Raw genomic sequence first — 12,359 nt, 5'->3', positions numbered from 1 at the left:
CCAGTGGTTGGTGGGAGATGGGACCTCGTATGGTCCCGATGGTGACGGCCCAATAGTTGGTTGGTGATGGGACCTTGTACGGTCTCTGGCAGTGATGGAGCGGTGAGCTAGCGAGTTGATAAGTGATGGAATGTCGTACAATCGCTAGGACTCCCACTCAACACTGGCTCTGAGTCCTGCCGTGTGGCGGCACTTGGTCGTTACTTGTGAGTTCTTGGGTGTCGGCCGGCTGAGGATTTTCCCTCCTTGCCAAGGTCCTTAGATCTTTAGCTCCGCGTGCGCACTGGTTGGTGGTTCTTGGACCTTGGCCGACCGTGGGCCTTCGTCTTGGTTGGAGCTGCAATGCGGCCTTGCTGCTACAGGTTTCCATGAGCCTCTTGCCACATGTCTTCATGCTATTGGTAGCCCGATTTTACCCCAACACCTAAACAGAAAATTCTAAAAAAAAGTTTTTCCTTTCCAAACTTTTTTTAGAATATTCCTGCAATCCAAAAATGTCTTCAGTTCATGAACCCTAAGCACATTATTTGGATTGGGCGGGCCGAGCCCATCCCAGCCCATTTACACTACTCCGAGGAGCGTCGGTCCCACCAAGAGCTAGATTTGCACATGGCGTCTAACTTCTCCAGCGTCATTTTATACATCTCTTGTAATCTTCGCCGTCCAACTCCCAACACAAAAAACTCTCTTCTTCGTCAGCATTAAAACGATAAAATATTATCCAATCTCTCTCTCTCTCTCTCTCTCTCTCTCTCTCGCGCGCGCGCACACACACACATTTCCCACCATTATCTCTCTCATTGTCTCTGAGTTTCCATGGATGTTTCCCTCTCTGCAAAACCCCAAACCCTCCTCCTTTCATGCATCCCTCTCTCTTCTTCTTCCTCTTCAAGATTTTCATCTCACCTTTTCGTCTTTACTTCTCTCAGAAGCGAATTTCTAGGCTCCGGGATCCGCTCAAGGCCTCCGGAGCTCCGTTCTCGGAGAAAATGCAGAAAATTAGGGTTTCAAACTCAACCCCGCCACTGTTTCTGTCAAGCTTCTCTCGACGGGAGAACTATCCTCGTTGCCGTCACAATTGCCGTTGCCAGTTTTACCGCAATTCGCTGGTTTTATTTGAGCTATATCAGGAGGAAGAAGGATTCTTTAGTGGTATGTAATTTAGGAAGTTCTCTTAACCTAACTCTTTTGAAACTTCATATCCTATGATTTTTTTTAATTCATCCTGTTTGTCGATGTTTTTGATGTTCTATCTAGCTTGAATTATGATTTGCTTAGGCCATGTTTGAATTGCAAGAAAAACATTTATAATGGAAAAGATTTTTATGGGAATTTTTTTCTTTCCACAATTTAGAGGGAAATGATATGATTATGGTTAATTCAGATGGATGCCATCATAAATTGAAGGTCCCTCTAAATAAAAGTTGAATAGGGTTGGTTCAAGTTATCTTTTTTTGTGAGTAAAAAGAAATGGTAGGAAATTTTAGAAATATTTTTCCTTTACAAAATCTTCCATAAAATTCATGCAATCCAAAGAGGGCCTTGGTTTAAAATGGGGTAGAGTTTGCTGTTGCCTGAACGAGTCTTGCACGTTACTATGTTACACTTGCGAACAATGGTCTTGCTTGAGAGATATTGAAGCAAAATTGCAATAATTCTAACACAATTCATAAACTTATTTACTTCATTAACTTGCAAAACAGTTGCTATAATTCCCAAATTTAATTTTAGATGAAATGCTAACATTCATGAGAATGCTTGTCATATGTGTCTCAATTATGATGATTTCAAACTCATGCAGTGTGAAACAATATCCTCTGATACCTTCCCAATGTATAATACAAATGAGAGTGTGGTAAAACAGTTGGGAGGCAGGCCATCAGGGTACCTACTCCTGTTGGTTCTTAAGTTTTGTTCTGCTTCAACACACTAATGTATCCCCCCTACCCCAGAAAACTTTGCGAAGAGAAAAAAGGGATGAAAATCTAACTTGCTGCACTAATCTTACATGGATTGATGAGGATTTCACATAGGCATTAACCAACAGAGCATTCCATCATACTAAAACAATAGCTCGTGAATAACTTCCTACACGTGTCATCAAAATGGCTGCTTACACAATTAATAGAAATGTGAATCGACACTCCATGTGTAGTTGACTGCTTAATCTTTGATTATGATTGATGAAGAGCTAAAATTATGTTCCTATCACCGTATCATAGATGCAAATGATCAGATGTATAATGTACATTGATTCTATCAAGACCTTGACTTGGTCAAAAGTTGATGGCAGCACCCGTGATGCAAAGGTGGACACTTCAATGTCCACTAGATTCATTGATGAGAGAGCCGATGGTGTTAAAATAACACGACATGCAGTCTTTCCTTTTCTGATTTTGTCAATAAAAATGAGTTAATAGACCTTCCTCTGACTGGAGCTCAATTTACTTCGGAGAGAAATCAAAGCAGAAGTAGATTTGACTGCTTTCTCCTTTACCCCCCAATGGATCTCTCTTTACTATAATTCCTGCCAAATTGCTTTACCCAAACCTATTTCTAATCATTCTTTTAGATTTGAAAATGGAGTCTTGGGGCCCAATCCTATTCCGGTTTGAGCTTGCATGGTTGAAGAGAAAAAATGAAGGATAAATTAGAAGAATTGTCGAGGGAAGCTTGATTTGTAAGCTAGGCTGATGTGAGGATTGGACAAAAATTGAGATATGTCAAAGAAAAGATTAGAAGATGGCATCGTGACAAAAAAGGCAAGTTGAGTAAAAGAGAAGCTGATCTTCAGTGCGTCAAAGAGATTGACAACAAAGAGGACGAGTGCCCTATCTTTGAGGAGGAGAAAGAGAGGGAGAAAAGCATGGATGAATACAACAAATTGATTTTGCAGGGCGAGATCGTTTAGATGAAAAGGACCAAATCTAAGTGGTTCAAGGAAGGGGACAGAGCACCACATGCTTCCATGCAATCACCATTAGTAGGATTTGTTGGAGAGTAGAGAAAAGAAGAAGAATAGTAAAGTGTGTTGTATTGGGAGCCCCCCCTCACACACATATTCATATATAAAAGAGAAACATTACATAAAAGACTTCTATGCCCTTAAGGGCAATACACTAGCTTCTAACACTCCCCCTCAAGCTGGAATGAATATATTATACATTCCAAGCTTGTTACAATTGTCATTCAATTTAGCATTACTTAAGGGCTTAGTGGAAACATCTGCAAGCTGGTCCAGAGATCGAGTGAAGGAAACATGAATCTCGCCTCTATGTATTCTCTGGCGAATAAAGTGACAGTTAACCTCTATGTGCTTGGTTCTCTCATGAAAGACAGGATTGGTGGCTATATAAATCGCAGCTTTATTGTCACAATAAGGCTGAGCTGGAGAGGATGACTGAAAACCAATCTCTGATAGGAGAGAACGCAACCAAATAAGCTCGCCACTAGTATGGGACATGGCTCGGTACTCTGATTCGGCACTGGACTTGGAAACTATGTCTTGTTTCTTACTCCTCCATAATACTAAATTTCCTCTCACAAAGGTACTATATCCAGTGGTGGATCACCTGTCTACAGGAGATCCAGCCCAATCTGCATCACAGAAGCCTTCCACCCTGATATGCCCTTGCTTCTTGAATATGAGACCTTTACCTGGTGCTCCTTTCAAGTAGCGAATAATCTGAATCACTGCTGCCCAATGTGAAGTACGAGGAGAGCTCATATGTTGGCTGACAACACCAATAACAAATGATATATTTGGACGAGTGACTATAAGATATATGAGCTTCCCAACCAGCCGCCTGTATCTGCCAGGATTCTCTAATAAATCCCCTTCTTCTGGAAGAAGTTTCCCATTCGGGTCCATGGGAACAGAAGCAGGTTTCACTCCGAGATGGCCTGTCTCTTCAAGAAGGTCCAGAACATATTTACTCTGTGAGAGGGAGATACCTCTAGTAGAATAGGCCACCTTAATACCAAGAAAGTACCTAAGACGACCCAGGTCTTTGGTTGAAAATTCTTTCTGCAAGAAGATCTTCAGCTTTTGTATCCCCACTGAATCATTGCTTGTAATGATAATGTCATCAATATATACTATCAATAGCACACAACCTGCAGCTGAATGGTAACTGAAGACGGAGTGATCCACAACACATTGCTTCATCCCAAAGCGCATGATAACATCACTAAATCTTCCAAACCAAGCTTTAGGAGACTGCTTGAGGCCATATATAGATCTCTTCAAGCGACATACCAAGGAAGACATCTCCCCCTGAGCAACATACCCAGGAGGTTGCTCCATATACACCTCTTCACTGAGCTCACCATGTAAGAAGGCATTCTTGACGTCTAACTGATGCAGATGCTAACTGTGGTTCATGGCAAGAGAGATAAGAACCCGAACGGAAGGTATCTTGGCATCAGGAGAGAAGGTCTCATTGTAGTCAACACCAAAAGTCTGTGTATATCCTTTGGCAATCAACGGTGTCGTTAGGTGCTCAACGGTGACGTCAGGTAAGTGTTTCATTGCATAAACGTAGCGGCAATCCACTGGCCGAGCCCCAGGAGGAAGGGGAACCACATCCAATGTATGATTGGCTTGAAGGGCCTCCGTCTCAAGATCCATAGCGGTACGCCAACCCTGATGATCAAGAGCAGCTGGCAAAGACTGCGGCAAAGAAAAAGAAGACAAGGAAGACACAAAACCTCGAAATAGAGGGGTGAGAGTATCAAAGGAAACAACAGAAGAAAGTGGATGGGCAGTACAATGAGAGCGAGTACGCAAAGCAATGGGAGAATCTGGAGTAGCTATAGAAGAGGGAAGAGCAGATACCTGAGTGGAGGATGACAGAATCTCCGACCGGGAGGGTAATGGCGAGGCTGTGGAGGATGGGATCCAGACGTCGGCCGGCATTGGTATGTCTTGTGAGTAACATGATGGGTAGCCTTAGGAGGCTGTAAGGAGGAGGAAGGAGCAGACACAGGGGTCAACTCAGGAACTTGCAAAGAAGTAGGAGGAGTAGGAGTATTATCTGGAAGGACGACTCGAGGAAGAGGGATATCCGAATCGAGAACCGTGGAGAGATCCGCAGGAGGAGTGAGAAAGTAAGACTTTGACTCGAAAAAGGTAACGTCAGCAGAGACAAATGATTGACACAAGTGAGGACTGTAACAACGATATCCTTTCTGAGTCCGGGAGTACCCAAGAAAGATGCATCACTCAGCCCAAGGATCCAGCTTATCTAAGCCTGGACCAAGGTTGTGAACAAAACACACACAACTAAAAACCTGAGGGGTGATAGGGAAAGGATCATGATGAGGATGCAATATAGAAAAGGGAGAAGAGCCATCCAGGACCGAAGAAGGAAGCCTGTTGGCAAGGTGGGATGCAGTGAGGATAGCATCACCCCAGTAAGATTTGGGAACCCACATCTGAATAAGAAGGGTACGGGTCCCATCAAGTAAAGAGCGCATCTTCCTTTCTGCTACACCATTCTGTTGAGAGGTGTGAGCACAGGAAGATTGGTGGACAATGCTACGAGTGGAAAGAAAATACTGAAAACCGTTGGATTTGGAGAAATATTCCTTAGCGTTATCTGTGCGCAAACATTTTAGAGTACAACTGAACTGGTTTGTAACCTCAGCATGAAAAGTGCGAAAAATAGAGAAAACCTCAGAACGATCTCGAAACAAATAAACCTAGTCATGCGAGAAAAATCATCAATAAAGACAACAAAATATCTATAGCCAAAAATAGAGGTAGTCCTCGCGGGACCCCACACATCAGAGTGCACTACATCAAAAGGGTGCGAGGCCCTACCAACAAGCCTAGATGGAAAGGATACACAGTGGTGTTTTCCAAGTTCACAGGCCTCGCACTGAAAGGACTGAACAGGAGAAGACATAATAAAAGTGCATTGTAGACGCTCAAGACATGGATGACCCAGACGGCAGTGCCACTGATAGGAGTTGACGGAACTGTGCAAAAGGGCGGAAGAAGGTCCATAGTCTGGATGATAGAGTCCATCCACCACTCTACCCGAGCCAATCGTCTTTTCAGTCGAAAGATCCTGAAATAAGCAATTGAGATATTTAGTAATCTGAGTAACTAAAAGTAAGCTAAAAGGGGATTTAGGAACACATAGAACAGAGGATAGGGTAATATCAGGACAGGGAGAGGTAGTACCAATACCAGAGATGGGATTAGTATTTCCTCAGCAAGGGTAATAAATTGAGAGGAGAGAGGACGAAACGAGCGAAGGGATGATGAGATACTTGTAGTATGATTCGAGGCTCTGGAATCAATAATCCAGGAGCTCAAACGAGTGAGAAGAGAAGCAGGAGAGCTACCTGGCTGAGCAAAGATGGCACTCGGAGGGTGACTCGTCAGGCGGAGGCGTTGGAACTCATCGTAGTGAGCGCGGGAAAGAAATAAACCATCAGGAGGCGCGGCATGGCCCTGCTCTGAAGAGGAAGAAGGCACTGAGTCGGATGGGTCGGCGACAGAGAGATGTGAGGATCGGGCAAAGTGCGGAGCAGAAGGCGAACGACGCTCAGGGTGAAGAACATAGCATGTCTCGAGAGTGTGACCCTCCCGACGACAGTGAGAACAGTAAAGATGAGGACGACCACTCGTACCCCGTCCACCAGTGAAATCTCGGCCAGAGCCACGGCCAAGGTCACGTCCCCGACCGCGTCCAAAGGTGCCACCGCCTCGGAAAGCACGATCGCCAGTGCTATAAGCCACCGTCGCAGAGCCATAAAAAAACGGAGGGGGCAGAGAAGTACCAACGAGACACTGCTGAGCTTGTAAATAGACCTCCTTTAGGGAGGGCATTGTCCCAGAGCCAAAGATCTGCTGCCGGAGAAGGAGAAACTCTGGACCCAACGTCTCAAGAAAGTGAACGACACGGAGCTGGTCCCGCTGCTGGGCAGCAACGGCTAAGTCTGTCGTGAGAGGCATGAGCACATCCAACTGTTGACAGTGAGAGACAAACTGGCTGTAATACCCAGAAAGAGGGGCGTCACCACGTCTGAGATGCATCCACTGGGAATAGGTGGAACAAATGCGACCAAGATCACCAACGCCAGAAAAGACAACTGCAGTCTCATCCCAAATATGCTTGGCGGTCGGAAGATGCATCATGGTGCTAGAAATCTGAGAGGTCATGCTCTGCCATAAGAGAGTGCGTACAAGGGCATCGTCCTCCTCCCACTTCTCATCGGAGGAATCAGTGGAAGAAGGAGGAGGCCGACGGATGACGTAGATCTGGTGCCGAGCAATGAGGTAAGTTTCGACAGCGACCTTCCAATTGACATAATTGGACCCTTCTAATGGAACAGTAGTCATCGGAGGGAAAGAACCATCCCCCGAGGAAGAACGAGTAGAGGATGAAGCCATAGTGGGAGGGGGGGGGGGAGTAGGACTAGAAGTAGCCTGCCCAAGAGAGGGATCCTCGATGATGGGAGAATCCATAGATACAAACGGAGAGAAAACCCCACAAAGCAGAGACTACGCGACGGGTCCACTAGAGAGAACGCGGTTCCGATGAAGAACAAGAGAAGACCAAGACATGGAATGTCAGAAAAGGAGAATCGGAGCCGCAAAGAAGAGCATAAACACCCACGAAGGGATTTTAGACCATAATGAAGGGGAAAAAGGGAGTTAGGATGTTAAACAAGGAGAGAAGAGGTTAAACAAAAAGGATTAAACAAATAAAAGGTTTATGGGAATGACAGGTGCAAGAAGGAGAGGATTAGTAGGTGGGAAATAGCAAAGAAAGAGAGAAAGAATGATCGTGGGGGGGTTGAAATAAGGGTGTATGGGGCTGGGGCGAGGAGAGGTGGGAGGTAAGTGGATACGGGGGGTGGGATGGAGCCTAGAGGAAGTTACTGTGGCTGGAGAGGGGGCTGTGGAGGTGGGGTTTGTAGCAGGGAGGTGGCATGAGGTGTTTACGGGGGTTGGGATGGGGTCTGAAGGTGGGAGGAGGTGGATACGAAGGGGGGAATGGGGCTGGAGGTCGCAGGGGAAGCGTATGGGAGGGGGAAATGGGGGGGCTGAAGGTGGCGGTGGTGGAGGTTGGTGGTGGGAGAGGAGTACGGTGGGGGGTTTGCTGGCGTGGAGGAAGAAGAAGGTTAGGGTTTTGGGTTTTGGGTTGAGGGTTGAGGTGGAGGAAGAAGAAGGTTAGGGTGTTGGGTTGTTGTAGGTGGAGGAGGGGAGATAGGAGGTGGAGGAGGGGCGTGGGGGGTGGCTGGTGGTGGGAGGTGTGGGAGGTGAGAGATGAGAGATGAAGAGTTAGGGTTTTAGAAGAAAAGAAAGAAAGAGAAAAAAAAAGTTTTAATGGAGGTGGCTGGTGGTGGGAGGTGAGAGAGAGAGGTGGTGGTCCTCAATGGGTCCCTAGGGTGGGCTCTGATACCATTTTGGAGAGTAGAGAGAAGAAGAAGAATAGTAAAGTGTGTTGGATTGGGAGCTCCCCCTCACATGCATATTCATATATAAAAGAGAAACATTACATAAAAGACTACTATGCCCTTAAGGGCAATACACTAGCTTCTAACAGGATTAATCACATTCACTCTTTCATCATTAACAAATCCAAGCTTAAGAAGAAGGGAAAAATAGTAGACGAGATTGTGAATATCTAAAAGTCAGTATTCTATAGAGGGTGCTAGTCTACTTATACCAGCCTGTATTGAATTTGATATGCTTAATGCTAGAGACAGTGCAATTCTTAAGGAGGATTTCTTCTTCAAAGAAATCAGGACCGGTCTAATCTCTATGAAAGGAGAACGAGCCCCCGGCCTCCTTTCTCTATGATGGATTTTGTGTATCATTTTTCCAACTAGGCCGAGGCTTTGTGAAAGAAGACTTACTGGCCTTTTTTGAGGCCTTTGAGCATACCGGGCATGGGTCTTACTTTTGTTGCTCTTATTCCTAAGAAAGATGGGCCATATCAGTTATCGGATTTTTTTACCTATCAGTTTTGTGGGGCGTGTTTAAAAATTGTTGGCTAAAATGTTGGTTGAATGGATCAAAAGGATTTTGGGAAAAATGATCTCTATCAATCAAAGTGAGTTTATCCAAGGCAGATCATGTATGGTGTTTTGATTGCGAATGATCTGGTGGAATACTACAGCCGGAATTCGATCCAGGGTGTTGTGTACGAATGATCTGGTGGAATACTATAGCTGGAATTCGATCCAGGGTGTTGTGTGCAAAATTGACATAGAGAAGCGTTTGATAGAGTAGAATGGGGATATGTAGGTTATATTATGGATGTATGGGTTTTGGAAATAGATGGCCGTCTTGGATAAGATGTATCACGTGTGCTTGGTTATTCATTCTTATCAATGGATCCCCCAAAGTTTGTTTTTTTGTATCTTCTTCTGGCTTCCGAAAGGGAGACCTGTTGTCAGCGTTCCATTTTGCGATGTTGGCGGTTATCCTTAATAGGTTACTTGAGAAAGTCAGAGATATGGTCTCATTAGGTTTCAAACTGGCCTCATCTGGGGTAGAAGTGATTTATATTCCTCTATGCAAAATAGATGGCTGTATTGGATAAGATTTGCCTTGTCTTGCTTGCTAGTCGATAGAATTTGGAGGATCCCTCCTCTACCTAGAGTGTGCACTTTTGGGTGGATGTATCTTAAGAAAATTTTGACAGTGGATCACTTGGGGAATCGAATCATCACCATCATAGATCTTTGTGCTTTATGTCTTGAGACGGGTTAAACAGTGGAGCTCATTTTTGTTCACTATAGAGTATCTAGCAAGATTTTGAATCATATGTTAAATCGTTTTGACGTATCTTGGGTTTTCCTTTACCACTTTACTGTTTTAATTGAAGGATGGAGATTCGCCCTAGCCTAGAGGGTGGAGTCTTTGGAACCTGACTCTTTTAGCTATTGTTTGGATTTTTTTTTTTGAATGGCAAAGATTCCATTAAAGCAAACAGAGACTGAGAGGGTCCCTGAGGATACAAGAGAAAACAAACCGAAAAGAAAGAAAAAAGACAAAACAAAGCTAAGGGGGTAAAAAAATCAAAGAGTTCCAAACTTTCTTTGAACATCCTAACTCTTGCTAGTCTATCTGCTTCAGCATTGGCAGAGTGCCTAACATGTGAAAAAGAGATGGATGCCATCCTAACCCTATCCTAAATTTCATCAAAATAAGCTGCAAAACGCCAAGGTACTATATTCGATCCTCGAAGCCATCTAATAACATTTAGTGAATCCCCTTCCACTATTAGTTTGTTTAAATCCATGTTTTGAAGCGACTTGATGCCCTGATGGATTGCTCTAACTTCCGCCTCATTTGTATCTCCTTCACCAATGGACCTCTAAAAGCCCAAATCACTATTCCCTCGTCATTCCTCAATAGTCCACCAATACTCGGTGGTCTTGGATCGCCCATACTAGATCCATCAAAATTCAACTTTAGAATGCCATGAGAAGGAGACGCCCAAGTCATGATTGCTTTGGGCTCATTTCTGTCCGCCCCACATATCTCTCTCCAACCATACCATAGATCGTATGTAGAAACATACCATAGATCGTATGCATAAACAAATTTAAAGGATGGTAGTGTTTTCACCGACGAGATAGTCAAGGCAATGGCTTTATTGAAGATACACTGTCCTCCCTTTGTATAACCTTTGAAAATCCTTACATTTCTTTCGTTCCATAGTAACCATATAGTGGCTAAAAGGACACTTGCCAGAGAATCTTCCCTTTCCCTTTCCATGGGGCCATCCCCCAACTTTCAAAGAGCTCGAATAGTTTTTCTGGGAGGACCCACGCCATCCTGAATCTATTCAACACTCTACTCCAAACCTCTCTCGCCAGTTTGCATTGGAGAAGGAGATGATCCACTGTCTCTCCAGATTCGATACATAGAGCACAATAGTCAATAAGCTAAATCTCCCTTTGCCTCAGAAAGTCAATAGTCTCGATCCCTTGTAGGAGTGCAGTCCATCCAAAGAGGCACACTCCGAGTGGTGCTTGGATGTTCCACACTTTGGCTACCTTGGAGGAGGCGGGGCAAGTTAGGATTTCACCGAGAATACCCCATGTGAATTTCAGACCCAAATTCTTTTATCTGCCCCATATAGCTTTTTTTCTAAAGTCTGCATTAATCTTGCTACCAACTCCAATTCTCTGCCAAAGAAGTTTCTACGAAAAGCCGGGGACCATACTATCCCATTTTCTGTGCGACTAAAGCAATTCTTTACCATTACATCCTTACACGATGCTAGCACAAACAGTTGTGGAAAAACCTCCTTTAAAGGCATGTCAAAGCACCATTTATCCCACCAAAATCTCACTCTGTCTCCTACATACACTCTGAATCTCACCCCTTCCAAGAATTTTGATATAAAACACATCACATACCTCCAAATCACTTTAGCCCACAAGCTGTTGTTTGGATTTGCAAAGAAAGAAAACAATCACCTCATCAAAATAAAATCCAGTGGACCCTTACACACTTGCCAACAGGCGTTGTCATTGGTGGTTTTGTGAGCGGGAGCTGTTCCTCTCTTTAGGGGAATTTCTTATAGTTTACATCATAGTAGATTCTTTAATATTGAGGAGCTGATGTTAAGGATTTGAGTTCCCTCCACCAAGATGTGACCTTGCTTGTACAAATGGAATGGAAAAGAAACCAAGATAAAGCAAAAACAAGGGCAACAAGAAGCAAAAAGCAAATCAAGGGGGGATAAAATCAAACATCTCCAACCCTTCCTTATCAATCCCCGCTCTTGCCAGGCTATCCACCGCACTATTGGCAGATCTTATAACATGGTTGAAGATAATAGAAGATCCGGCCACAGGATCTATGATTTCGTTGAAAAACTGCGCAAATCTCCAAGGCGGCACACTGGAGCCTTTAAGCCAACGGATGACATTGAGGGAGTCACCCTCCACGACCACCATATCCATGCACTCTTTGTCCAAATTTGTAATCCCTTGATGTAAAGTTTGTACTTCCGTGTCACTAGAATCTGCTACACCTATAGGCCCTACAAAAGCCCATGACACCTCTCCCCTATCGTCTCTAAGAACTTCCCCACTGCCTGTGGGTCCAGGGTTTCCAAAGCTGGATGCATCAAAGTTAAGCTTGCGCAAGTCATGGGGAAGGTGCTCCCAATTTTGTACAATCACCTGAGCAAGTCATAGGTCATAGGCCGATATGAACTTAAAGGGGCTGAGAGATCTCACCCGAGCAATGGTGCGGGCAATAATCCTTTACTACTAAAAGGGAAAATCCCTGAAAAATCGTCTGCTTCTTTCCTGCTATTGCCTTATGTGTCCCACCTTAATTTCCGTAAAACTCCCACTTATGTCCTTTTTCACTA

At 44.3% G+C, this 12,359-nt stretch overlaps 1 protein-coding gene across 1 annotated transcript in view; it reads left to right on the top strand.

Moving 5' to 3' along the window:
* The first annotated feature begins 721 nt into the window (after positions 1-721).
* MRL1 (Pentatricopeptide repeat (PPR) superfamily protein) overlaps positions 722-12,359 on the top strand; it is an 87,671-nt gene continuing 76,033 nt past the window's right edge. The window contains exon 1 of the mRNA XM_077390402.1: positions 722-1,152. Within this exon, the coding sequence (XP_077246517.1) occupies positions 817-1,152 (336 nt within the window). The 5' untranslated portion in view covers positions 722-816. The remainder of the gene's footprint in view (positions 1,153-12,359) is intronic.

This window comes from Tasmannia lanceolata, unplaced genomic scaffold, assembly GCF_043159265.1.
Source record: "Tasmannia lanceolata isolate RefF3 unplaced genomic scaffold, GAP_Taslan_0.1 ptg000011l, whole genome shotgun sequence".
NCBI lineage: Eukaryota > Viridiplantae > Streptophyta > Magnoliopsida > Canellales > Winteraceae > Tasmannia > Tasmannia lanceolata.
This window is presented reverse-complemented; position numbering and strand designations above follow the sequence as displayed.